Source organism: Lepisma saccharinum, chromosome 1 (genome assembly GCF_977018435.1).
Source record: "Lepisma saccharinum chromosome 1, izLepSacc3.1, whole genome shotgun sequence".
Classification (NCBI taxonomy): domain Eukaryota; kingdom Metazoa; phylum Arthropoda; class Insecta; order Zygentoma; family Lepismatidae; genus Lepisma; species Lepisma saccharinum.
Window position 1 is genome coordinate 75,835,932 of NC_139229.1, and position 27,736 is coordinate 75,863,667.

At 36.8% G+C, this 27,736-nt stretch overlaps 1 protein-coding gene across 2 annotated transcripts; it reads right to left on the bottom strand.

Annotated features, from left to right (window-relative positions):
• Positions 1–166: 166 nt before the first annotated feature.
• Positions 167–27,736, bottom strand: U2A (small nuclear ribonucleoprotein polypeptide A'-like U2A). 2 transcript variants are annotated; one of them, XM_083114133.1, is made up of 7 exons: positions 27,544–27,736; positions 21,152–21,192; positions 18,588–18,694; positions 17,184–17,412; positions 8,713–8,836; positions 5,065–5,211; positions 167–356 (listed from the first exon to the last, which is right to left on the bottom strand). In XM_083114133.1, the coding sequence occupies exons 1-7, from the start codon at positions 27,623–27,625 to the stop codon at positions 319–321; spliced, it is 768 nt and encodes a 255-aa protein (XP_082970259.1). In that variant the 5' UTR covers positions 27,626–27,736; the 3' UTR covers positions 167–318. The 2 variants fall into 2 exon arrangements, with proteins under 2 accessions (XP_082970259.1, XP_082970193.1); XM_083114067.1 differs by having other exon boundaries at positions 5,065–5,214; positions 27,544–27,733.

Genomic DNA, 27,736 nt, shown 5'->3' on the forward strand with positions numbered 1-27,736 from the left:
AATAAAAAAAATCATCTTACAATTACAAATATATTTATTTTTGAATTTTTCTTTGTCACATTATGTAAAAAAAAAAAATTACATCTGTTCATATCAGCAATTAATACCAGTTTCATGGAAACTCTGATTACATGAATGAAAACACAGTGAATAAAGTAAAAATGTGCTTACAAAACTCACCTATAAAGGAGCTTTACAATATTGATCATTGTTTGAGGGGCAATTGTACTGACCTCCATCTTACCATTTTCATCCTCTTTGTGTATTACTTCTTTGTCGTGATCAATTTGAGGATCAATCCTTGTAATGCTTATTCTTTCATGTTTCCATTTCCTCCTCTTCTTCTTCAACCAGTGCTACAAGAGAAAAAATCCAAAATATAGCTTTTACCAATGTCAACAAAATTCTTCTTTGACACATACAGTTGAGACTGCTTTATACGTAACTCAATTAACTAACTAACTCTCTAGCCTTCTTAAACTTGAAGGTTTATGGCTGCAGCAACACAGCAACTGAGCAAGATCTATCCACTCTCTCAATCTTCATCTTGGTTTTCCTACTGGTCTTTTACCACTAGGTTTCCCAACAAGAATCCTGTAAAATCCTCTTCCATTCGTATCACATGGCCTGCCCACCGAAGTCTTCCTGATTTAATAATTCTAATAACATCTGGACATGAATACAAGTTATGTACTTCTACACTCACCTGTCTCCTCACCCCTTTTAGCCCCAAATATTTTCCTAAGGATATTACTTTCAAATACTCTAAATTTATTTGTTCCTCTCTCAATGTAAGGGACCAAGTTTTGCATCCATATAATACTACAGGCAACATACTTTTATTAGTTTTGTACAGTTTTTCTTAAAATTTGGTAGAAACTTTTCATTACATTGTTGACGATTCGAATTTTACTGTGAAGAAATTTGAATTCAAGGAATAAATTTTTAGCATGCGTATATCGTGCCATCCGTTGATACTTTTAAATTCTTTTTTTTTTAAATTTAAGGTTATCAACAATGGACTTCACTATAATAAATACACATACAGGCTATTATCATATGGTGTTTCCTCTTTCCTTGGGCAGTATTCAGAAATTCTTAATGGTGAAATTTATGCTGTGAAGAGGTTTTAATTAAACCTTTGTGGATTGGCCTAGGTTGGATGAATTCAAAAACAAAAATAAACAAGCCTACTTTCAAGGGAAGAGAACAGAACAGTAGGTTCTCCAAGGTAAGGCTGTACTGTGCAAGCAGCCTTGTGTCCTCTCCAACTCAAAAGAAAAGAAGCCCCCACAGAGACGTTGAAGCAGTTGTGGGGCTTCTCACTAACCTCTACCTGCATCCATGCAACGATCTCTGTAGCCAGGAAGAGAAACTGCCACGAATCCTTCGGAAATGTCGAAAAGTGAGTATTAAAGGATTATTTTTCTTAAGGATTGTAAGAAATTGGAGAAGTATGCTTTCAAATTTTATATGAGCTATTAGGATGTGTCCCAGTGTGGTTAGCAGGTTAACAAGTGTCTCCCTGTGTGCGATGTTCAGCGAAATGCATTAGGCCTACTTTAGACAAAAGCATTTTCCTTAGATTTTTCTTAACATTTTGTGCCATGAACAAAATGCTACCGTGTAAAGTGAAAATGCTTATGGTATTTTAGATGCCATGACATATTTCATGGCATTTCTCAACGATAGAACCGACTCTATTTCCGTAGCATTCTTCATAGCATAGCCACCGTAGCATTCTTCGTAGCATAACCAATCAGAAGCGACCTCTAGGTCACAAGTGCAGATGTAATGGTGGCCACGTGAGATGTAAATGTATCACTTCACATTTTTAAAACAAGATAACTATTCAACCGAGAGGAATAACATTTCCTATTAAATGGTTTTAGGTACAAATCAATGGCGCTGTTAAATACATGCATTATAGCGTTTACTGAACATATGGGAAAGTATTTTAGTTGTTTCAATTGTAAACAACATGAACTCACCATAGATAGTGTAACATGACGTGCCTTTTGTGCTGTATATATTATACATTGTAATTGCAAAAGTTAACGGAAATTTTACATGAAATGCTTGAGTCTAAAGTACTACCTGATGTAAGATTTTTGGAAGCATTTACGTAGCATTTATGCTAGCAAAAACGTTAAAAGGAAATGCTTCCGGGGCCTTACAGTATACGTTTGCTGATCTGGCATTTTATCTGCTGCCAGAGTTGAGCAGACTCGCCCTCCTTCCAAAGCTGGGCCCATGGACTGGCATCACGTGTGGTATTAAATATGCCAAGCTGCGGAGGAGAAGAGTTATTCGCAGACAATTAGTGCTGTGCTGTGAAAGTACACCGACCACGTGCAAAAGGTTTCATAGTTGACATTCTTCAGCATGTTATCATATGAATTTGAAATTAAGTACCTTGTCTTGTACCACGTTTCCCTGCAAAGGCCAAAAACTAAACTGCAACAAAAACAATGCAAAAAATAACCAGCCCAATCACGATTGATTAATGGCCACGGTATTTTGACTGTGTGAAGGTAGCATAATCATTAGTCTTTTAATTGGGGTCACAAGAGCTGACAATGGTTGGTTTCATTAATGCTGATCACTTGTGCCCCTGGGTTAACCGTGGCTTGCACGTGAAAGAACAACACAAAAATTTCATTCCTCATTTCTCCAGTTCAACTCTCCCCAATTCCAACTGATCTGCCTATCTCGTCCCTTATCTTCCCTTGTGATTACGCCATTTGCAAATAGCACTGCTTTTGCATTTTTTTCTTTGCTTCCTTCCTCAGATCATAGTTAATGAAATCGCTGCTACTTCTTCAGCTTATTTTGCAACTCTGCACCTATTTCCAAGAGTTTAACTACAAAAAGTACTGGCAAACGAAACCATGTTCTTGGAACAATAATAAAATTGCAATTAATTTTTCACGTCAACGGAGAAAAATTCACGCAGAATTCCCGGTGCCAATAATTCTCGCACAATTCCTAGAATTCAAGAAATTCCCAGTCAGTAGCCACCCTGCAACCATTTCACAGTGGAGGTTCAGCAACAGTGAAAAATCACATGAACACTTGAATGTTCTAGAAAGAGTTCTAAACATGTAATTTTATATAGGTTAAAAAATCATTCCTGGGCCAGGTTGCAAAGGTACCTAAAGGTAAGTACACAGTGGCATTTTGATTACTGTACACTTTTAGGGGACCAAGGTGAAGAAACTTCAGCAGCAGGAAAACATATATTCAAAATTATAATATTTTTCTCTCTATTGGGACCATGAATGTATTAACAGTTGGGCTGAAAAGTTCGTAGGCTGACTCATAGATGGCGTTACTAGAATTAAATCCATGTGATTTTTACTTAGTACTAACCTTCAAAAGATACGTGTATATATTTCACAGCTGCCGGATAATTAGTTCGTGAGATATAGCATTGTGAGTGAAGCAGCTTTTGTTATTGTGAAAAAATGGATAAAAAAGAATTTCGTGTGTTAATAAAGCATTGCTTTTTGGCGAAAAAAAATACTGTTGAAGCCAAGGCTTGGCTTGATAAACATTATTCGGACTCTGCACCAGGAAAATCAACCGTTGAGAAGTGGTTTGCTAAATTTAAACGAGGCGAAATGAGCATCGAAGACGATGCACGCAGTGGACGCCCCAAAGAGGCTGTTACCGATGAAAACATCAAAAAAGTCCACAAAATAATTTTAAATGATCGTAAAGTGAAGTTGATCGAGATAGCTGAGACTTTAAAAATATCAAAGGAACGTGTTGGACATATTGTGCATGAATATTTGAACATGCGAAAGCTGTGTGCAAAATGGGTGCCGCGCGTGCTCACACTCGATCACAAGCAACAACGTTTTGATGATTCGGAGCAATGTTTAGCGATATTCAACCGTAATAAACACGAATTTTTCTGTCGATATATTACAATGGATGAAACATGGCTCCATAACTACACACTAGAGTCCAATCGACAGTCAGCCGAGTGGACTGCACGTGATGAACCGAATCCAAAGCGTGGAAAGACGCAACAGTCGGCTGGCAAGGTTATGGCATCAGTATTCTGGGATGCGCATGGTATTATATTCATAGATTACCTCAAAAAGGGCCAGACCATCAACAGCGATTATTACATAGCGTTGTTGAAGCGTTTACAGGATGAAATCACGAAAAAACGGCCCCATTTGAAGAAGAAAAAAGTGCTGTTTCATCAAGACAATGCACAGTGTCACAAATCAATGAAAACGATGGCAAAATTATATGAATTAGACTACGAATTGCTTCCCCATCCACCATATTCTCCAGATCTGGCCCCCAGTGACTTTTTCCTGTTTGCAGACCTTAAAAGAATGCTCGCTGGAAAGAAATTTAGCACTGATGAAGAGGTAATCGCCGAAACTGAGGCCTATTTTGAGGCTAAAGAGAAATCGTACTATAAAAATGGCATCGAAAAATTGTATGACCACTATAATCGTTGTATCGCTCTCGAAGGCAACTATATTGAATAATAAAATCGAATTTTGTCAAAAAAATATTTTTTACTATGTTAGGCTACGAACTTTTCAGCCCAACGTAGGAAAATATAAAATTTGAAAATTTAAATTGATTGATTGAGTTGGTGCTTTACCTCCACTTCATAGACAGTAAGGGTAATCGGGACTGGATCTACAGTTGAAAGTGGTATCCCAACCACTATGTGCCTCCACGGTTTTGAACCCGGGACCCCTTGATTACAAGGCTACAATACTACCATTGGAAATGTAAAATCATGTTCAACAGTTATTGCTTAGTTTCCAGTATACTGAGACAGTTCGAGGGGTAAACAAATGCACATGGAATTTTGCATACTTTGCATCGAAATTCAGTTTTCAGAAAAATGTTGTCCATTATAAATGCACAGTATGGATTTGGTAGTAGTATTTACAGAGAAATCCTAATTTTAAAAGACTGCACACGAGACCACAAATTGTTTTGCTGGTGTGTTGAATGAATGTGGACAACAGAGAATCATCTAGCTCCCAACTTTGAGAAAATTACATAAAATCTTTCTACAATTACCTCGTCTCTTTGCCTTTCTGCTCTCCTCCTCTTTTCCTGGGACGTGACCTGACTGTAATAACCGAGTAAGCCTCTCCACTTCTTCAAGGGTACTGGCATGTGCAATAGCTTCCCTGATCTTCTTGATATCCACAGAAGATAGCATCCCTGCTGAAAAAGACAACCATGTTAAGAAAATAAATAGTCTGTCATGTAGTAAGATGTGAAAGTCCAGATACAAAATCATACATTTTTAATTTCCTATCATTCAAAGAGTGATCAATGTGTACTCTTCAATAATAATAACAACAACAATACAAAACATCAATTTTTGCTATTTTTTTTTTACAGTATAGTGAATTTACATTGTTATATACCTGTACTGTGATTTGATAAAATTGAATATTTGGAAATCTAAAATTGTATTGAGTTGTGGTTAAGATTTGTCCACTTTGTTTCTTAAGTTTCTTAAGAATTACATTCTTGTATGCTTGAAGTTTTGTAAAAAATATTAAATAAAGTAATGTGGCCATTCCCCTTCCAGGAAGATGTCTGAATCATTAATTTTTTTCAGACCTTTAAAAAGTCTAAATCTTGTTAAAGTACAGCTTCAGTTTTCATCTTACCCAACCTTGTGGTAGGAGTTTTTCACTGAATAAAAATATATATTTCCTTAATTTCCAACTATACCTAAGTATTAAATATGTTAAGAAAAAGGAAAGGTTGAAAAAATGTCTAGAATTTTTCATTTCTTATTTTGGTAGATAATGTAACAAGTAACTCTTATGAGATTGCTTTGAAAAATAATTATTTTACATCACAAAATTAAAGCATGTAAGTTATATGTTTAGCAACATAAAATAATGACCAAATGGTTGAATTGTTCACAAAATTTCAGGCTATTTACAAAGGGAACCTCGATGTTATGTTTTTCAGGGGAGCTACAGTGATAAATACTTAAAATGCAGGGTAATGAAAAATCTGGAACAACTTTTGACATTTTGCTCTCTTGGGGCCATGATGACTTTAAGTATAATGAGAGAAAAGGTAAAGTTTGGGAACATGAAATCGGACTTTCACTGTAGATACAAGGCAAATGTAAAAAAAAAAAAAGGGGGTGGATATTTTTTTAATTGGGACTGGCAACACTGGCGAAGCTGCATGTGCACCGAAGAATGCTTTAGTATTCTGTGCCTGCAACAGCAGTATATTTCTTCGTGTGGAGGTGCGTACGTGCGAATAGCAGGAAGTTGAAATGGCTGCTGTAATAAAAAATCCCGCCAAATGCGAGGCGAGGTTGGTTATTAGATTTCTCAACGCAAAAGGACTGAGTGAAGCTGACATTCATCGCGAAATGTGTGCCATTTATGGACCAACAGTAATGAGTGAAGGAAAGGTAAGACAATGGTGCTGTGCTTTTCGGGAAGGATGTTCAAATGTTCATGATGACGAGCGGAGTGGCAGGCCTAGTGTTCAGACGGACGACCTTGTGCAACATGTTGATGAGAAAGTGCGATCCAATCGCAGTTTCACCATTACTGATCTAGGTAAGGAGTTTCCTGAAGTGTCTGATAAAACATTGCACAGAATTACAACGGACAAACTGTGTAAGAGGTGGGTGCCAAAAATGTTGACAAACACTCACAAAGATGAAAGAATGAAATCAGCACATGATTTTTTGGCCAGCTGGGAGAAGGATGGGGATGACTTGTTTTCTCACATAGTGACTGGATACGAAACCTGGATATCGTATGTCACTGGTGAGTTGAAGCAGCAATCCATGCAATGGTGTCACTCCAGTTCACCGAAACCGAAGAAATTCAAGCAAACACCATCACATCGCAAAATCATGGCAATCATGTTTTTGGACAAAAAAGGTGTAATTCTCGTGGAATTCATGGAACCGGGACGAACCATCACAGCAGATGTATATTGACAAACACTGTCTAATCTGCGAAGTGCCATCCAAAACCGTCAAAGAGGAATGTTACGGTATGGAATTCTGCTTATTGATGACAACGCGCACCCACACACAGTTGACTGTAGTGTTGCGATAATTCAAAAATTCTGATGGGAACGTTTTATTCACCCACCATACAGTTCCGATCTTGTCCCAAGTGATTACTCTGTTCCTTCATTTCAAAAAGTGGCTTGCTTCGCAATGTTTCAATGATAGTGAAGTTCTCAAAGCGGCTGAGGGTCTACTTAAACTTGTTCCACAGTATCAAAAATGCTTGGAGCATCATGGTGACTATGTAGAAAAATAGCCACTTGTATAGCATCAAAATACAATTTTTCTCGCTTTATTTTATTCTCTGTAATAACCAATCAGCCCTTTTTTGACATGCCCCTCGTATATCAGAACGGTATCATTATCACTAATTTCTGATGAACCAATATGCCAATATGTCAGCCAACAGAGTATCGATTCATCTGTCTAATTTTTCTTTTAAGCATACAAGCATTTTCTCATGCCATGTAGTATGTTAGACACAAATAACATAATACCTTTCAGGAATCATAAAATACGGCATTTTCAGACAACATTGGTGTAAAATGAATGGAAATTTTGAATTTTGCAAAATTTTCCAGATAATTAGGATCAGCAAATGTGTTGCAGAGTATTTTTGGGGACATTGTGAAAGATCAAATTTACCAAGTTGTCCAAATCTTTAAAGTTCTTTTTGTTTACAATATTCTAAATTGTAGCTTGCATACACTTGCTGTTACAAGGAAATATTCAATGGGGACAAATTATTCCCACAAACACAACCACGGCGATCGCCCCTCCCAAAGTCCAGCTTTAGGATATATTATAATGCCTTATATTTTTAAAAACTCAAATGATTACAAAGTTTAACATATCTGATCGTTCCGTTTACAGTGGCAGGAAGTATGATAACGACAATAATAACCATGTATTCCAGCCCAGGAACCCTATTTTTGCAAAATAATACCCTAACCTCTAGAATCTCTTGGTTCCAGTTTACAGTATGATATCTCGTTTATGGGTCCTGGGTTCGAACCAAAGCATGGGTGTTTGTGAGTGTCCACTCATCAATTTCATCATCATCACTCATCCTCATCTTCGCAAATTAGCCAAAAGTGACACAAAAAGCGAAGTAAAATAAATCAAGTAATATCTCGTTTATATAAAACAGTGCAATTACATGTTAGAATTGATTCTCGGTAACTTCTAGATCTGTCACTGCAAACAGAACATTTTAAACTATCTGTAAATAATTAAAACAAATGCAGGTAGAGCACTTGCACATGTGCCGATCTTTTGTTGGGAGTCGTTATTCATGGCGACACCAACACAAATTTTGCACACACACCAATAATATCGGGGTTCTTACCAATACCTTGGAGGGGGTTCACGAAGTGATGGGCAAAGCCTAAAAGCACAGATGGCTCCTGCCCTACCTCCAATTTACAGAAAAACTTTCTCCTTGACAAAACTAAAATTTTCCGAGAGGAGCTCCCACTGCACACTGACCTGTCAGTGTTCATTCCGAAAAAGTATCTTGCAGGGCCACGTGCGTAGCTGTGCTATTAACCCCCTTTGGTTTCTGGTGTTGACGATATCGGCATCAGTCGACACCGATTTTATCGATGCGTGTGCAAATACTCGTAGGCTGGAGATTACATAATACAAATAACAAATACCTGTTGACTTGGCAGTTTCTGGAATTCCAGCTCCAGGTACAAACGTTTTTGCCTTCTTTGAGATTTCTTTTTGCAGCTCTTTCCCCTTTTTACTCTTAAATAAGTTGGCTGCTTCGTCTCTTTCCTACAAGAAATAATGCAACTTCAGCAATACCACAATATTACATCAAGCACATAAAATACAAATTATGTACCTTGACATGTGAATGGTCCACACTAACAGAGTTAACAAATTTTGAATTTCAGTATTTCCAGTTATGTTATGATGGATGCATGTTACTATGGATTTTTAGTAACTCCTCTTGGTATAACCATTATGTTTTATTGTGATTCCATTAATATTTATTTATGTGGTAATAATATTTCCTATCCACATCATTCAAATATTCTAATGAAGGAAAGACAAAAAAAAGGATAAAATGATAATTAGAAAATTTAAACTTTGTGGATTGACAACAAGGGCAAGGAATACTACAGAAATACACTCTGTAAAGAAAAACTAGCAACACCTCAATTCTCACAGTAACTTACACAGAAAACCATAGTTTCAGCAAAACCAGCATAACAAATCGTCACTTCGGCAACAGTGTGGTAGAAAGAGGAAAACATCACCCAGAGAAGATCAGAAAATGGAAACAACAGCACTGCATAATCGAGGAATGAGTTCCCGCCAACTCGCTTCTGTAATTAGAAATGACCTTGGAATTGCAGTCAGCCATACAACTGTAGTGTTTCGACTGCGCGAAGTGGGTATTGGGAAGAAGAAACCACGTAAGAAGCCGAAGCTGACACAAGCACACAAGGCAGCAAGACATGAGTTTGTGAGGTGATATTCAAGTTGGACTGAAGACTAGTGGAAACACGTCATTTTCTCCGACGAAAAGAAATTTAGAATAGTGGGAAACGATGGTGATGTGAAGTTGTGGATGCGAAAGGGCAAGGAACTTGAAAAGGATTGTTTCAGAGATGCAAAAATTCAGTTGCGGAATGACAGTGTGGGCTTGCGGTACTTCTCAAGCGTCAGAAGGATGAAGATATGTGAAGAGTCAGTTGATGCACGAAAATATCTTCAAATTCTGGAACGTAAAGATCTTACAACAGCTAGAGACTACTTTTCTGGAGAAAATAAGGACTATTTTGTTTTCCAGGATAATAATGCTTCATGTCACAGAGCAAAAACCGTCAATACGTGGTTCACAGACATGAGTATTTTGAGACTCTGGTGGCCTCCACATTCCCCTGACATGAATCCAATTGAAAATTTGTGGGCCATTATGAACAGAAGACTCCATAACAAGACATTCTCAAATAGGAGGGAACTGATGGAACAGATAATCCGGGTTTGGTTCCATGAAATCGAGGTTAGACTTTGCCATAGCCTTGTAACCAGCATGCCCCGATGATTGGCTGCACTGCAGAAGGCCCATGGTGGTCATACAAATACTAGTTTGCTGTGTTGTACTCTCAATATTCGTACACAATATGTCTTACCCTTAATATATTTTCTTTTCTTTTTGTTTTGTGCTATTCTTATTGTTTCTTTGACTTTTATGTATTACTCTCTACAAAGGCTTTTTTATAGAAACACACACACAGCTAGTTATATATGCATATACATTCATTATAGTCATGTCAATAAGCTGAAACTGTGGCGTATGTAGTTAAGGTTGGATGGCTCATTGCAAATATGCATTGTAATGTTATCAGGAATTCATATACAAATTCATTTTGGTTAATGAATCTTGTGAAACCCATATCCGAGCAAGTGTCGCTATTTTTTTTCTTTACAGAGTGTAGTAGTATAAATGAGAACTAATTTTTTGTAATAAATGCAACTTTAAGTAATCAAGTACCGTATTTGCGGGCATATAAGATGCACCCCATTTTTTGTACACATTTTTGAGGAAAAAGCTTTATCACTGAATTTATAATTAATTTACAGTATTTCAAATATAAAGTAATATGTAGGTCTACATCTTCATCACATACCGCAAGAAAGAAATTGTCTAACTCAGAACAGAGAAAGTTTCCAGAAATGAAGGTAATCAAAAACAGACTATTTTTAAAGGGAAAAAAGTGTGTCTTACATGCCGGCAAATACAGTAATTTTTTTAAAAAAATGAAAATCTAAGGTATTTCATGTAATTATTAGAAGCTGGTGATGTCTTCTGATTTTATTTTTAGGTAATCACGATATATGGTATGGTTGATTGATGAAAAGGGTATAATTTTCAGTGACCCAGTAAAAGGGTATAATTTTCAGTGACCTAGTAAAAGGGTATAATTTTCAGTGACCTAGTTGTATAAATATTTATCTACACACATCTGTCACACAACTGAAGAAAAATTCACCAATTTTTAATACATGTAAACTGAAGGGGAATTCTTTGCAATTTTGTCAAAAAAATAAAAAATTAATGTTTTCCTGCTATTTCACGATTTTCACTTTAGATATGCTACTAAGATTTCTGTATAAGGTTGTCAGATGTCATATAAAAGTTTATGTTATACAGTGACACCTGCCATAAATGAAAATGGGAGGGAGCAGGACATTCAGCTAAAGCCCGATTTCCGTTTAATGCAGGTATAAAGTATGAAAACTGAGATGAATTTAATTACAGTAGGTCAATACTCAATATTTATTCACACTGGAATTGAACACATGCAAAGCTTACACTGGGACAGAACAGAAAACATTACACATTATTTTCCAGTACTGAAGCAGGGAGTTCTTTAGAATATCATACACTTGAGCTTTCCCGATGATGAACATCTTCATAATCTCTTTAACAGACAATTTACCTCGCTCACTCGCACGAATCAGTTTTAGTCTCATGTTAAGATCAAGTGCAACTCTTGTCTTTGTAGCCATGACGGCAACTGCCAGCCTAAAGTGTACACAAATGTAGACCTAGACCCCATCTTGAGTAAAATTTCAGAAAGATGAAAAAAATTTCAACACAGGTGTGACTTGTGACTCCTCTTTTTATAACATTCACAATTTAATTATATTAACGATAAAAATCTTTGATAAGAAGAAAGACATTTCATCATCACTGTTACTGTTTTAAGAAATTATTATGGGATATATAGTGTAATATAAGAACTCGTAAGTTGATTTCTATATTTTATTTCTTAAAAGAAATTATGTATTTTGTGTTTGTTGCTAATTCAAAACCTAACAGAAAGAAGCTGACTCCTCAATACACACGCAATGAGGTTGGAAGACACCTGACCTGAATTCCAAAGTTGATTAACAGGTTGTTAAACTGGGAAGAACAGAAATTACATTTTTTGTGAAGAACACATTCCAGAACATGGCAAACTTTCTGTTTAACAGCTTCTTTTGATTTCAGTTTTCCACGTTAGACAATTTCCATTTAATCCAGGGAATTTAACATGATTTCAGCTCTAAAATCATGGGCCTGAGAAATATTTCGATTGATTTCAAGTTTCACTGTATTTTGTTTTAATGTCAAGTAATGTATACTGGAATATGTATTATCACTAGAGCCCAGATTTGTATGTAATTACATATTCTATTCCTCTCTAGATACATATATTGAACAGGAAAATGTCAACGAATAAACAACTGACATGATCTTGCATAAGTTTTATGTTACGTATTTTAACATATTTGCCTGGATATTACATACTTGCTAATTTACTTTACATAAAACAACATATTTTGGAAATTTTTCCTATCTTGATCCTTTTTCCTATATTTTCGATCTCTAATACATGATGAACAAAATTTGTATCTCATGTGATGTCATATTTTCTAATCAATGAGATGCATAGTGCTTACGGTCACTTAAATCGAATGCCAAGTCAAAAGACAGGCTAAAAAAAAAGGGGAAAAGATGCTGGAGGACCCCTCCCCTCCTTCTGGTTACATATTTCATTTCGCTTTTAGGCAAAACACCTAGAAACTTGACATCGGTGGACAAGAAAGCTACAGGGAGGTTATTGCAGCATGCCACCGCAAAAGCGTCGGCCGCTTACCGGCCTTGTCATGCATCAGGTGCCGGCAAATTGCGTAACAGATAGCCCGTTACACAAACCGCTTGTTTTGTAATGTTTCCACTTTTCACAATTATAGTTACAATTACAACTTAAATAAGCACGTACCTTGTCGTAAGGATGCTGGAAAAGGTTTCCTCTAAAATACAAATATTTTTGGCACTTTATTTTTGACATGTAATCTTTCTTAGACACCGCGAGAGCTTCGGCCGCTTACCGGCCTTGTCATGCATCAGGTGCCGCCAAATTGCGTAACAGATAGTCCGTAACAGAAACCGCTTGTTTTGTAATGTTTCCACTTTTCACAATTACAGTTACAATTACAACCTTATTTCAGACATCTAATCTTTCTTAGACATCTCTACTTTATCCTCGGTTGACAGAAAGGGAAGACAGCATCGCGGCGCATAAAGCAAACCGAAAGTGTAAAATTATATTTAAAACTAATAATAATAATGATGATCACTAACCTTCTGTGTTATAAATGATGTTGAAAATGACCTCCTTCAACACCAATACATTTCCGGCATCTGCGTATGAAATTCCTCTGAACATCCATAAGCTCCTCAGGTGTGATTCTGGCAATTTCTCTTCTTATATTTTCTTTTAAATCCTCTATTGTACGCGGGTTATTCTGATACACTTTGTTTTTTAATGTTCCCCATAAATAATAATCACAAGGAGTAAGATCGGGGCTACGAGAGGGCCACAACTCAGTACTGATAATTCTGTCCTCAAAAATCTCGGCAATAAAATTAAGTGATTCATAAGCAGTGTGAGCAGTAGCAGAGTCCTGCTGAAAAAATGACTGCTGGCATTCAATGTCCGTTAATTGTTCAAAAAAAGGTTGTAGTATGTCTCTTCGATACCTTTCACCATTGATAGTACCTTCATAAAAAATAGGCCCTATTATTCTGTGCGCATTCAAACCACACCACACACCAATTTTTGCAGGATGGAGCGGAACTTCATGCACAAGGTCAGGTTTTTCTGTGCTCCAATAGCGATTGTTTTGTGAAATAACTCGGCCATTCAATTCGAACCAAGCTTCGTCTGAAAATATGATTAATTCTGGATTTACTCTGCCAGCAACAATATTATCCAGCATCCAGTTACAGAATCGAACTCTAGTCGCGTGATCGCGCGGTTGCAATTCATGAACCACTGTAATTTTGTAGGGTTTTAATCTAAGTAATTTAGTGGCATTTCGTGCTGAGGATTTTGAAATGCCTGTTTCCTGAGCAAGCCGACGGAGGGATTTTTTTGGAGTATGTTCAAGTCGTTCACCAATTTCGTCTAGCTTTTCTTCCGTAAGAACACGTCGTCTGGAAACACGTTTCTTAGGTTCAAGAGATCCTGTCTCTCGTAATCTTTTAACGAGGTTGTAAACAGTATGTCTGTCCGGAACAGGATTGCCAGGAAATTTTCTTGCGAATCGCCTGACTACTTTTCTGCAAGAGTTCGTTTTCACGTAAGTATCGTACATAAAAACTCTTTGTTCAAGACTATATTTGTTTGGCGGCATAACTAATAACTCAATAACACAGTATAAACAACACGAGTACTGATAAACGCAAACCGAAGTGAACACGTCTAAACAACTGGTAGCCGACAGCTGTCGCATTCGCGTAGTATCGAGAGGCTTCTCGCGGCTTACCACTACTCCGATAAGCCGCTGACGCTCTTGCGACATCTGAGGAATTTCGCTTCTAGCGTCGGCTCTATAGACACTGGATGGACCAAATTTTGAGGGAAGCACAACAAAAGACTACTCTATGAGGATATGTAATGCTCCTGCCGCAACTTTGAAAAAAAAAAAATATGGAAATTACGACGTTCAGAAATTTTGCGTAATTACGGGGAAAATAGAACTTTGGGATTTGGCCCCCGTTTCCCCCTGGACTCACAATTGTCGGAATTTACATAAAATGTTGCTTTTTGTTCATTCTTACATTTAGAATTTAAATTTCTTAAAAAGATGCAGTTGTTGAGCAGTTATAGCCTTTTATATTCAGTTTATCCCATAGTAGCAAAAGGGGAAAAGTGCTTATTTCAAATGGCGCTCTCAGAAAGAAAAACGCACACAGTGTATGATCGCTACTTTACTTCAAAAATATTCACACGTTAAAATTAAGTGACACTGTTAAATAATTCGTTTATCTGCGCTTTCGTTTTGCATAATAATGTATACGTAACCTCCCCCCTCGAAAATCTTGGGCACGCCACTGACTCTAGTGTTCAAAAGGATTAATCTTGTGTTATCTGCAAAATAAGAGTCACGGTTTTGTTTATTCGAAGGCAAGACAAGAATGAAAAATTGAATCCTTTATGTTGGATGAGTCATTGCTGTCAGAAGCGATATGGGCAGAAATAAAGTGCCAGAAATATTTGTATTTTAGAGGACACCTTTTCCAGCATCCTTGCGGCAAGGTACGTGCTTATTTAAGTTGTAATTGTAACTATAATTGTGAAAAGTGGAAACATTACAAAACAAGCGGTTTGTGTAACGGGCTATCTGTTACGCAATTTGCCGGCACCTGATGCATGACAAGGCCGGTAAGCGGCCGACGCTTTTGCGGTGGCATGCTGCAATAACCTCCCTGTACTTTCCTGTACGTAGCAGTTTACACAATATGTTCCCTTGAATAAAAAGTACCAAAGTATCTGTGTGTTTTCATTCGATTGTTATTTCTGCAGATGCTTTCTTTTTCACAATTTGTTTCGAAAGTTACAATGATCTCTCTTACATATTTACATATTCTATACTAATTTGCGATGTGAAAAGTAATTAATAGTTGACAAAATTAGTTTCTTAAATATGCACATGTTGCTGTACTTTTTGAGTTTATAAATTTGAACAACTTATGTCCTTAAAATTATGTTGAATATAAATAAAATATATATCTAGCAGAATTCTTGGATGCTCGATTATTATTAATATTACAGACACTTTGATACTACATATTCAGCTACCATATCCTTTTGAATACATAATTAGACACATATTTTATCAATTACTGTTACATATTTTGTACTTTGATATTACATAAAAATCCGGGGTCTAATTATCATCTTTGTGTGTTAGTCAGGGTGTCTACAATATTGTAAAAACCAAATTATCTGACTTTTCCAGGTACTCCAGACAAAGAACCAAAAATTTTCAGATTAAAGCAAACATGTGCATAAGAAGGGCACCATATTTTGGCTAACACCACACTTAGAATCCCACTTAGAAAATGGTAAATGGCAATAGTCACTTACTGTAGTACATTTCTACATGAAAGTAGTTCAAAATATGCCCCTCCCTGCAGTATTTAAAATGCAATTTCTACTGTAACTACTGGTAAAAGTATAGTTTGTCCACCAACAAATTAAAGTTTCTTCCTTGTTCTTTTCTTCTAAATTTGTTCAAAAACACTATTTTTAGTGCAACTCTACAAAAAATATTGGTAAAGGTTCAGATTGTTTCATGATTTATTTCAAATTCTCCTCGCAGGAACATTAATTATCGTAGAATTTTGGCAATCATTGTCACACGAAATTTTAACCTTCCTTAAAATAATAAGCACAGTTTTAAAAAAAGTTATTTGTGTTGAAAAAACAACTTAAAAATTACCTTATGCAAGATGCACACTTTCCATGGACAATGTATTTTCCGTTGACAAGTGACTGTATCGTACGCTAGTGGGAATTTATGTAGAAGTAAACTGGAACCTTAGTAGAATGCATTAAGGTAATTCATTTTACTGCTAAGAGAACCAAACCTGGCCCACCTAACCTAGGCACAAAAGCATATATTGAACAAAATCTCAAGTAATCGCTAAAACTCCGCAGTGTGTGTTATTTGGTAAATCGAAATCGAACCATGTAAAAATTGCATTCGTAGCATGATGAAATCATAATACAAGAAAAGGAGCTTTGGCCAAAATATTATTTTTTTCATAACAGCAGCAAATTTCCCAGACATTTCTAGACAGGTAGACACTCTGGTTAGTTTATAAAAACTGAAAATGTTCAGTGTTTGTTGTATTGGCGAAAGAGAAATGAAGGGCTCAGGTGTAAAACATGGTAACTGACAATTTGGTCATTTCAGAGTTCATTAAGAAAAAAGGTTATTACGTAGAAGCTATACTGTAGATAAATTGTTTATGCGTTGTGTTTACCAATTTCAGTCGAATATTGAAGGATGTCACCTTTTACTTTGTAACTCAAAAATATGGAATTCCTACCGCTAATCTTCATGCAAGTTTCCATAATCTATGTATATTACAAAATTCTTAAATAAACCATATTTCTGAACATAAACAACTTTCAAAACAAGCTTTTCAGTATTATTTAGGGTTAACAAGAACCCAAATAGAGATGCAATCTATACTCTCATTGCTATAATGCTCAATGCGGAAAAAAAAAAATGTGCATGCATGTAGATAGATTGCTGTATCACTTACCTTCTGTTTGATTTTCCTGAAATCCAGAAGACGCAACTGAGGTATCTTGAATATAACATATGCTCTATAATGAGGCCTAGCTGTAATGGGGTTGTGAAGGAAGCTCAAACACTTCAAGTTCTTCAGTGTTGCCAGAGGATCCACATCACCCAGCTCTGATATAAGATTTCCCGTGAGCACCAGGGTGTCCAAATTTGGCAAACTTGCTTCTAAGCCTTCAGCTAACCTCCTGAAAAAAAGAAGACAAAATCCAAGAGTTCAGACACTGCCACCAACATCAAATTTTAGTAGCAATTACAGAATAACTAATCAAGTTTGCTTTTCATACTGAAACTATGCACTGAACCTCAAAGTCAGCTTCCTAAGAAACCACTGTACTGTTTCATGAAGCCCCAAGTACCAGGTTGATTAATTTGTTTAAATTTATTCTCTTCTCCTACTTGTGGCTAATATTAAAGAAAAGGATATCGTGACAAGATGAAATATAAAGGAACAATCACAAACAAGTGGTAACGTCATTGCATTGTAATCAAGGGCTTCCAGGTTTGATAACCAGTTCAGTTTTCTTCACGATTGACCAAAAATGGCAGAGAGGCGAAGTAAAATAAACTATCAATCAATCGACACACAGTTGAGGTACATTGCACAGTGGTTCAGTTAGCACTTTACTCTGTAGGTCCAGTCCCAATTAGCCTGCAGTTGAAACCTGATTTTGTATTTTTACCTTTTCACGATACACTTTATTATTTCTCTTACAAAACAAGGTGGATCACGTCTTGAGCAAAAATAATCAGAAAAAAAGAAAACTAAAACATGATTCAAGTGATTGGGAACCCGTGACAGTTCCGAAAACAAATTTCTTCATCTCAAAAAATGCCTTGAAACTCATGCCATGGCAGAAAAAAAACCCTTCTTCATTTTCATCACCTTCAACAATAGTAAATTCTAGTTCACTTTTGGCACTATTGAAAGTTAAAAGCAAAATTTATCTCTCCAAACAAGATTATGTTCCACTCTGCATCACAAGACATCCATTGTTCATGTTTCACATACGAATACACACAGTTAACTGGTTCGAATTATTTATCTCTACTGTCAATAGATAACAAGAGTTTTATGCTAGCCATGCATTACATGTATACATTGAACCAACTCCAGAATCTACAAATGCATTTCTGTATGCCTTACCGGCTTGTATGGTTAAATTAATGGGTACTTTAGGACTATCTCTTTTCAGTCAGTCTGTTTTAACCTAACCTAACACCTCCTATTATGTCCATAAGTGTTTCTTTGGCTTTCCCAGAAAACAGAAAGTCTGAAATGAGGTAGTCCGTATAATACTAAAGTACCAATTAATGCACATGTAATTACAGATATAACAATATACATTGAAGCAATACTCACACTATCCTATTATTATTCATGAGAAGGCATTTCAACCTTTTCAATAAGGGAAATCCATCTAGTTTCCGAATATCATTGTCTGAAAAGTCTAGTGTGTCAAACTGATCCTGAAAAAAAAGAAGGAAAATGCAAAAAATGAACTGATTATTCATTCCCAAACAAATATGAATCTGAATCTATGAAGTTTACATACAACTGCTCTTTTTTTTTAATTTTACATGCATTATTAACATTTAGATCTCTAAATGACTTGGAAGTACATGCAAAGACATAAATGGATTTTCTTTGGTGTGTTATTATCCCAATAATCAATGCTCCACTTTCTTGTAAATCTAGAACTTCCAGTACATGTGTACCATGATGATATCAGAATTGAATTGAATTGCACTTTTGGGCAGTTGTACAATAACCATTCTTGTACTACGCGGGAAGTGTGCTTCTGGTTATTATCTTGATAAAACATAAAGTTACAAAGAATGCCCATCATTTCAGCACTAGTCTTTAGATTTGACTTCAGAATGTCAAGGTAACGGTACCTGTCCATTGTCTGTTCGATGTAAGCCAATTTACCAATGCCTTGGGCCAATATGCTGCCCCAAACCATTACGTGACCACCCCCGTGCTTCACTGTTGCTTGCAAATTTTTCCCTCGGAGCTACTAATTTGGTTTACGCCACACTGTTACCCTCCCATCTTACTCACAAGTATTGAATTTACTCTCATCAGTGAAAATTACCCAATTCCACCATGTCCGATCCTTTCCTAAGTATTCCTTTGTGAACACCAGTCTTTTTGTCCTGTTTGGCTTACTTACAACAAATGGCTTTCTCCTGGCTACACGGCCATGATAGTTTGCCCTTCTGAGCACTCTTCGTTTGGTTTCAGGATGACTATGCTTTCCACACTCCTCAGCTACCTCAGCACACACCATTGGAGCACTCATCTTTGATTTGTTTTTTTAATTTTCCTCACAATTACTGTCTCTTCTCTGGGGGAAAAAATTCTTGGTCTCCCTGTATGACCGTGGGACTCGATCCTGTCTACATCTTTAAATCGCTTAATAATATCTGCAACTGTACTTTTTTTCATTTTCAACATTGAGGCAATTGCACGGTAAGTTTTACCCTTAGCGTGGTGCCATATCACTAACTGACGTTGTTCAAATGAACTTTCCTTTCCTCTTCGCCCCATTTCTACATAGAAAATGTTCTTATATCACAACTTTGTTAAACAAAACGCGATCGTAATTGCTATAGAAACCTACAGGAAACCAGAGTTAATATATAAGAACAGAGTATACATACATCAATCAATCCGTAAATCGAAATTGTCACTGTATCGCAAACTTACGTTAACATTTACTATGTGTCCGAATAATTTTGTGGCACTATTTTTGCAACGGTAGGGATTCATCCTTCGTTATATTGTTGCTGATGTTTGTTTTTAACTTTTTATCATCCAATTTTGTGCTAAACATGACATTTTTAAACGAAAATCAACTTCAACGCTGTACACAGATTTCACTCCCTTCCTGCTCTTAAACATTAGAAATTTACTGTGTGTCCGAATAATTTATGTGACTCACTGTAGCTATAGATACTATTAATTTTTGTTGGTGAAATATTGAAATTACATGCACTCACGAATATTTAAACCTTAATTCAATTAAAAACAATAATAATATTAATTCATTTTGTTATTTGCATGGAGTAGGACAACTTTTTATTGAGTGCCCTTAATTCCAAACTGATCATGAGGTACACACACATTATTTACATGGTTCAATTTCTATTTATGCCTGTTAACACATACTCCATTGTCTTAATGCACATTTTACAGAGAATGATTTTTCTTTTCTCTATATTCCTATACATATTCCTTTGCTAGCAGCCAGTCACTTACTGTCATCTTGGCTGCAGACTGTTGCTGCTACATCAGGTGACGTGAGGTGCAAAGAGATATTATCCCTATATGCTTTGGTTGTTAGGTTAGGTCACGGAGCTGATTAAAACAATATCCCAAAATGCTTGCAACACCTGATCACATATCTTGTGTCAGACATGAAATTACCCTGTGCCCGACAACAATAAACCAAGAATGGCTGCTCACTGGAAAATGCATATGCTAGAGTAAGCTATTTCTCTGACAAATAATACGTTGTGAAACTTTTAACTGTGATGCTTAGTTTGTCCAAGCTTCAAACTTATTTCCACAATCATTTTCAGAATTCTAAAACTAGTCCTAATACATATGTAAAACTTGTGAAAAACATTGACATTGGAAACTATTACCCTGATATGTGTAAGTCTGCAGAGAGTTACATACATTAACACATTATATTAGAATACACACAAAAATAATTTTAAAATGCAGCTGTCACTACTGTAGTTACAGTTGTTTGAACAAAGGAAACGATGCACTCATGGAAAATGTGAAATCAATGTCCTTTTATTAACTTTAATTTCAATCGAAGTAATTTTCAGCTCTTATTAGATGCTATGTTTTGCAATAAACAAACTTCATATCCTCATTTGTAGAGAAAAAAAATCCAATACAATACTTACCAATGTTGCACCCAAATTCTCTATGACTGGTATCTTGTAGCCTGCAAGATACAAATTGAAATGTTAAAAGCTGGTAAAACTTACATATGATACAAGTTATACTTGAACTTCAATTAGTCTTTTAGGATATTTGCATAGGTTATGGTAATCATGTTAAACCTGCAAACATTTGCTTGATTTATTTACTTCCATTTTTTGCCGCTTTTGGCTAATCCAAAAGATGAGTATGAGTGATAATCAGTGTCTGAATTAATGGGGAAGATGACAGGGATTTACTACTGAAAAATCGTTCCCAGCCGTTAATGGTCCCATCATCCAAGATTTCCCTGTTGTACCATGTACAGCCTTATGTACTAAAGGAGGTCACCATTTTGTGATTGGCCAACCTCACTGAATATGTATTAAAGTGTTCACAATAAACTTGTAGGTACACTCTGTTCTGGAGCAAGCAAACGAAAACAAGCCATCTGCGCAAGTAGGCTAGTGACTTGAGAGAGAAAGTGAGTGCACGGAAGAAAAAACGTGGCTCCACCCACTAGCTTTCTTTCCTTCTCCGACATTATGTGTGATTATTTCTGTTGTAGTCTACGGTTTTTACAAGCATAAAAATGCAGTTTTTCATTGTGACGTTTCAGGAAAACAGACAACCCCTTCATCAGACATTTATTTTTAGTTGATTAAAGATACGGTTATAACAATGGTTAATTCTTTTTAAACAAAAAAGGGTCAGTTATACAATGGATGTTGTCAATGTTACATTGTTGTAATATAGCAAGTTAACTGTGAAAACAAACAGTCTGTTTTATTTTTATTTCAGATAAAAAATTTTGATCACATTATTTTTTACTTAAAAATTATGAATCCCAAATATTATCAGGCAATTCAAAACCATCATTGCTTTCACAGAGTTTCTTGATGTTTTCCGTTACATTAAATTTTAAAGATGGTGGCATACTCCACTTGTGAAAAAGAAAACTCCATAGTGGGTCTATGTTACCATTTTCATTATTTAATTTATTCCAGTGTTCTTCTGTAATGAATGAAGTTTCCCAGACATTCAAATCTAAGTTTCCCGTCACTCTTTTTAATCAAATGCTTCTCTTCGATGATGTGAGCTGACAAACCTGTTCTTGGGTTTAAATTTATAATGTCCAAATCATGTTCATGCCATCTTATTGCAATTTTCCTTGCTGTTTGTCCTACATAATTCTTTGAACATGTATTCCTGTGATTTCCACATCTTGTAGAGATTTTCTCATTTTGTATTCATCAAATGTACATTCCAAAATTCTTGGTGATTTAAAACAAATTTCGAAATTAAATCTGAAAATTTTTGCAATGTGAGAATCCCTTTTGGAATGGAATGCAAACAATTTATTTTCAACAGATTTCTCATCTTTGTATGCATTTCTCTTTTCCTTTAGTTCTCTTGTAACTTGTTTTTTGATTTGGTTTATTCTATTCTGTTTGTGTGAAAGCCATTTTCCTTTGCTATATGATGAAGGGAGTCAGGCACGTATCCAGAGGGGGGGCTTAGGGGGCTCGAGCCCCCCCGAAAGTTTTAGGTTTACACTAGATAAAATGAGGTTTTTTGTTTCTTGTGGTGTGAAAAAAAATATTGTGACAATAATTTAAGGAGAGAAATAATTATCGAGGCAAGACGGAGAAACTTCCGTAACCCTGTTATTGATAATAGCACGTGTCCAAGATGGGGCACAGGGGGCTCAACCTTCTCCCCAGGAAATTTTTCAGTTATCGTTAGATAAAATTAGGTTTTTGGCTTCTTGAATAATGTGAAAATAATTTAAGGAAAGAAATAATGATCGAGGCAAGATGGAGAATGTTTTATACCCCTATTATTTTGTTAATAGCATGTATCGAAGGTGGGGTTGAGGTGGCTCGAGCAACCCCCCCCCCCCCCCAGGATTTTTTTTATTTTACACTAGATAAAATTACGTTTTTCTTTTTGAATAATGTGACGATGATTTAAGGAGATAGACAATTATCGAGACAAGACGGAGTGTTGATAATATTGCACGTAAACTTTTCTTGCTCTTTCGGTGTTGTCGCAGCGCACTTGAACACTATAGAGACTTGTCAGCATTTGGAAGTTGCACAACAAAAGTAGCGCCACATGTAGGGCGATTCGTTGTAATTTCTAATCTCTGGAAGGTGGGAAAGGGTACGTTCTTGAATGAGAGAAGGAGTCAACTACTAGCAATATTAACGAATCGTTTTATCTGCGGAACGTTCTGGAATATAATGAGGATATAAATACGCGAATTCAATTTTTCGGTTGATCTGTACAAAGGATCGGTTAAAGAGATTTCAGAGGTAAGTGTGACAATTCATACAGTCGATTAGTGATCAGTCAGCGTCCTCTGGTTGCTTTATAAGATATAGTGATTCGAAAATGAAGACATTGACGACAGTAGAACTTCCGGGGCCTCAATGTAGTGCTAGTTCGGCCCGAAGAGATCAAGGCCTCTCTCTCTCTCGGGAATATTTCAGCAGTACCGGATATTGGAGTGGTTTATTACAACAGAAATAAGATGCATAGATCAACTGAAAATCAAAATTTTCAGTGATGATTTAGTTTTGCCAGAACTAAATTTCGTATATGCAGTGCGAGAATTTCATGGTATAAAAAAAATACTTTTGTTTAAGCCTACTGGGTTCGAAACACATTCAAACACTTAACTACCATAAAGAGAGCCGAAAATTTTATGAATGTCGAGAAAAGAAAGCAAGAAGATGTTGCATATGTAGACATCTTAGGCGGAAATTGCAGGCTCTACCAGAACTCGAATCAGGGCTCTACCAACTGAGCCACCTAGCCATCCTTGACTTCAACCGATTTTTCGTTAAAATGTCTACATAGTACATGTCCTGTGTATATCAAATCGTAAGGTGTTGCTTGTATAGTGAACAAGCACAGAGAATATAGGAGAGAGAAGAAAACTGAGGAGCATTCTCACCGGTTGAGGAGAATTTTTTTCTTATGTGGTCAACAAGAGCTACTACTTCGAGGTGACAATGGCAGTGGCCTAATAAGGGAGATTTCACACCGTGTCGCCTGAGTATTTCACAAGTCGGAATTAGGTTTGTGCGGCCTTTTGTGTCGCTACGGTGTGAAACGTTGCTGTTGATTGGCCCATTCCAATCGACATGTATCGCGTGTCCTTCGGTCTGAAACCTTCCTAAGTCTTGAAAATCCAAGTCACAAGGATGGAAAATTAGGGCCTTGTTAAGGTTAGGTGTGAAGGCAGGCAGACGACAGCACCCTAAAGGATCATATCCAAACCTGCAGGAAGAACGCATCTTACTTTAATCTCCAATGCTGAATGATAAAACTTCTGGCGAGTTGATTTTAAAAAATGTGTCCAAGATAAAGAGTGGCGTGCCCAGGATTTTCGGAAGGGAGAGGGGTTACGCATACTATTTTTGGTGGTCAGTCCTGATTTTGTCATTTTTTTCCTGTCTTTGACGTTCCTCTTTTTTTTTTTTTAAAGGAATACTGGGTCAAATGGGGTTATGACCTCACCAACCCTCCCTTGGGCACGTCACTGGAGATAAATGAGTAAGCATTTGATCATACTGGGAGACGAAACATTAGATGTTTTCACTGTGCATTAATTGTTTCGTGATCCAGCTGTATTCGAGAAGACTTCCTTTGTTTCGTGCCGATATATGACAAGACAGCGGAAGCTGTGACAGGCATTTTTGAACACATGTGAGTGCTAAGGCCTGAATCTGAACAATTTGTTGGGTTTCGGCTTTTATGGGAGGACAAGACACGTTAGTGGTGTTCAGGCTCGAATCAGAGAGAAATATTCGATAGCTGTCTGCGTCCAGTTCGCAGCCCACAATTTGAATCTCGCGTTGTCGAGTGGATTGTCCATCCCGTGCATGTGTAACAGCTTCGTAAAAACACTCAAAGACACCATAGATGTTTTTATGCCTGATGAGAAGAAATGGAGAAACACACATACTGAGATGGTTCCGGCACACAATGTTAATGCATGGAAACAGAGGAGTCGAGTGGTAAAAAATGTTCCGATTTCACGTTCTTGGTTGGTTAATTTGGTTTTTTAAGTCCACTTTATGCACAGTAAGGCTAATCGGGACTGGACCTACAGTTTAAAATTGGATCCGAACAACTTGTGCCTCCGCCGGGTATCGAACCCGGGACCCCTTGATTACAAGGCGAAGACGCTACCACTGTACCATCGGGGAGGCCCCCGATTTCATGTTCTGATTAAAACGACATCCTTACAGTGGCGACGATTTAAGGGATAGTTGCTCCCAATTTTTTTTGCCTCAACATTATGGCCTCTTAATGTTAAGCTGTGTCTACCAAGAGAAAGTAAACTTTACTTGCACCGCCCTCCGTCCCCCCCCCCCCCCCCGTTTTGGAATCCAATTGCTACCACTGGTCTTAAATATACAATTGTGAGGTTCTTACTATACCCCTTAAAAATGGTGTTGAGCCCCCCCCCCCCGAAAGGAATTTCTGGATACCTGCCTGAAGGGAGTGTGTGTTCTCCTTTTTTTACATCTACGGCTACGAAACTTATGTTTTTTTTATATTGAAGTTCCTTACGTAAGTAGCGTCTATATGGCTTTTCAGGGCTTCCATAATGGATTCATGTCACAGGCTGAGTTTATGTGGTTTCACAGGCATGGAAAAAAGCGATGAGACACGATGAGGAATATCATTCAACATATTGTTGAACGGTAACCTCAGCATGTGTAAATACGTTATCTTGTGGAACATCCTGAACATTTCTCTTCGCAACTGCGGGCCAGAAAAGGGGATGGTTTTATTTTGTGAATGACTTGTGGGATGGGATAATTTGCAACATCTTATTTCTATGATGGTATGGAAAGGAGAGGGTAGTATTCTGTCGAAAAGGACATCAAAAATACTTTTGACATACGATGTATTTCTCTTTTGGACTTTCAAATTAACTTCGACCCACAATTCAGCCTACATTTGAGATAAAGAGGCAAGTTACCTTTTGAGATTTAATTTAAGCCTTATTTCTGTGGTACCTAAATGTGTTAGTGCGAAAATAGACAAAATATTATTGGGGGCAGGTGGTTCCGGCCAATTTCTAAATACCTTCAAAAGGGACTCTATATAGAAAGGTAGATAGCCGGAGCGGAGGCAGGGCCGGGGTAGGTTAATTACCCCAAGGGCAGAGCCTGGAATCTGTGGGAAATTTGAACACAGCAACCACCTTGCAACTTCAAATGGCTGTACAGCCGTAAATACTTATTTCCGCACTCCAGAATTTTATTATTCACAATCAGCAGCACATAATTTTCATTAAAAAAATAATAATCACCGTGGGAAATCGAGGGTGTAAGATTTCGACATGGACACCTACTGCCTTATTGGAAACTTAGGAAAGATGTAACATGACAGATGCGTCGAGCAAATAGCGTAAACAATTCGTTCAGAAAAAAAATCTGTGTACACTGCACCAATTTTACATTTTTGTTGGTCGCATTTCTTTGACTTTTGGATAATCGCAAAGATAAGTGATGAAAGGGCACTCGGGAAGAACGCCTATGTGTAAGCTCGACCACTTACTACACTCGGCCACATAGAATGTACCCTTGCACCAAAAAATAGTGGCAAATACATTCTTCATTTATTGTTAAAGCTACGTTCTTGCAGAGAGCATAATAAAAATAACACTTAGTAAAACTTTAGGGAACGAGTTTACAATACTGGACCACTCTCCAATTGCTATGAAATTTCGCCTACTCACTAATTGAGACCTCCTAATAACGAATCTGTATGCAATAATTGGTGGTCAAGTATGGAAATGTAGAGAAAAACTAAATAAACTATGTTTTCCTAACGTAACCCTACCGTAAGAACAGCATATCCACGAAAGACGCATTTTCCCAACATGAAAAAAATCAGCGTGCAATACACCGTTGCCAAACGTACCTAATCAAACGAGTAAATATTCCTAAATAATAATTTTTCGTTGTATTTATGCTAATGGAACCTAACCTAACAGGCCTAAACTAACCTTGTAGGCATTCTCCGTCTGACGTCGGAACACAAAGTAGGAAAACTGTTGTGCGACAAAAAATGCGAAAGAAGCACGGTTGTCAATTGCTTTGTATGGAGAATCATCGTGGTATTTAACACGAATATTCTACAAATTCTACACGTTATTTTACAATTTCCATACTTCACCGCCAATTATTAGATGCAGATTCGTGATTACGATGTCTCAATTAGTGAGTATGCGAAATTTCATAGAAATTGGAGAGTGGTGCGGTATTATAAACTCATGCCAACTTTAGCAATCCAATATAATAAACACGAAGTACGACGAACGGGTGTACATCAAATTTGTACAACTCACCTCTTAAATCCAATTCCCGATCTCGAACTGGATTAATATATTGCATTGATTGCAGAATTAAATCTGGTGTTAGTTTTACCATTGTTTAATAATACGCACTGCCTTGTGATTTCACATTAAATAGGATTCATGTTTCGAACACACAAATTCGCACTTCGCACGTAGGAATAACAAGGAGTGATTCCAGAACACT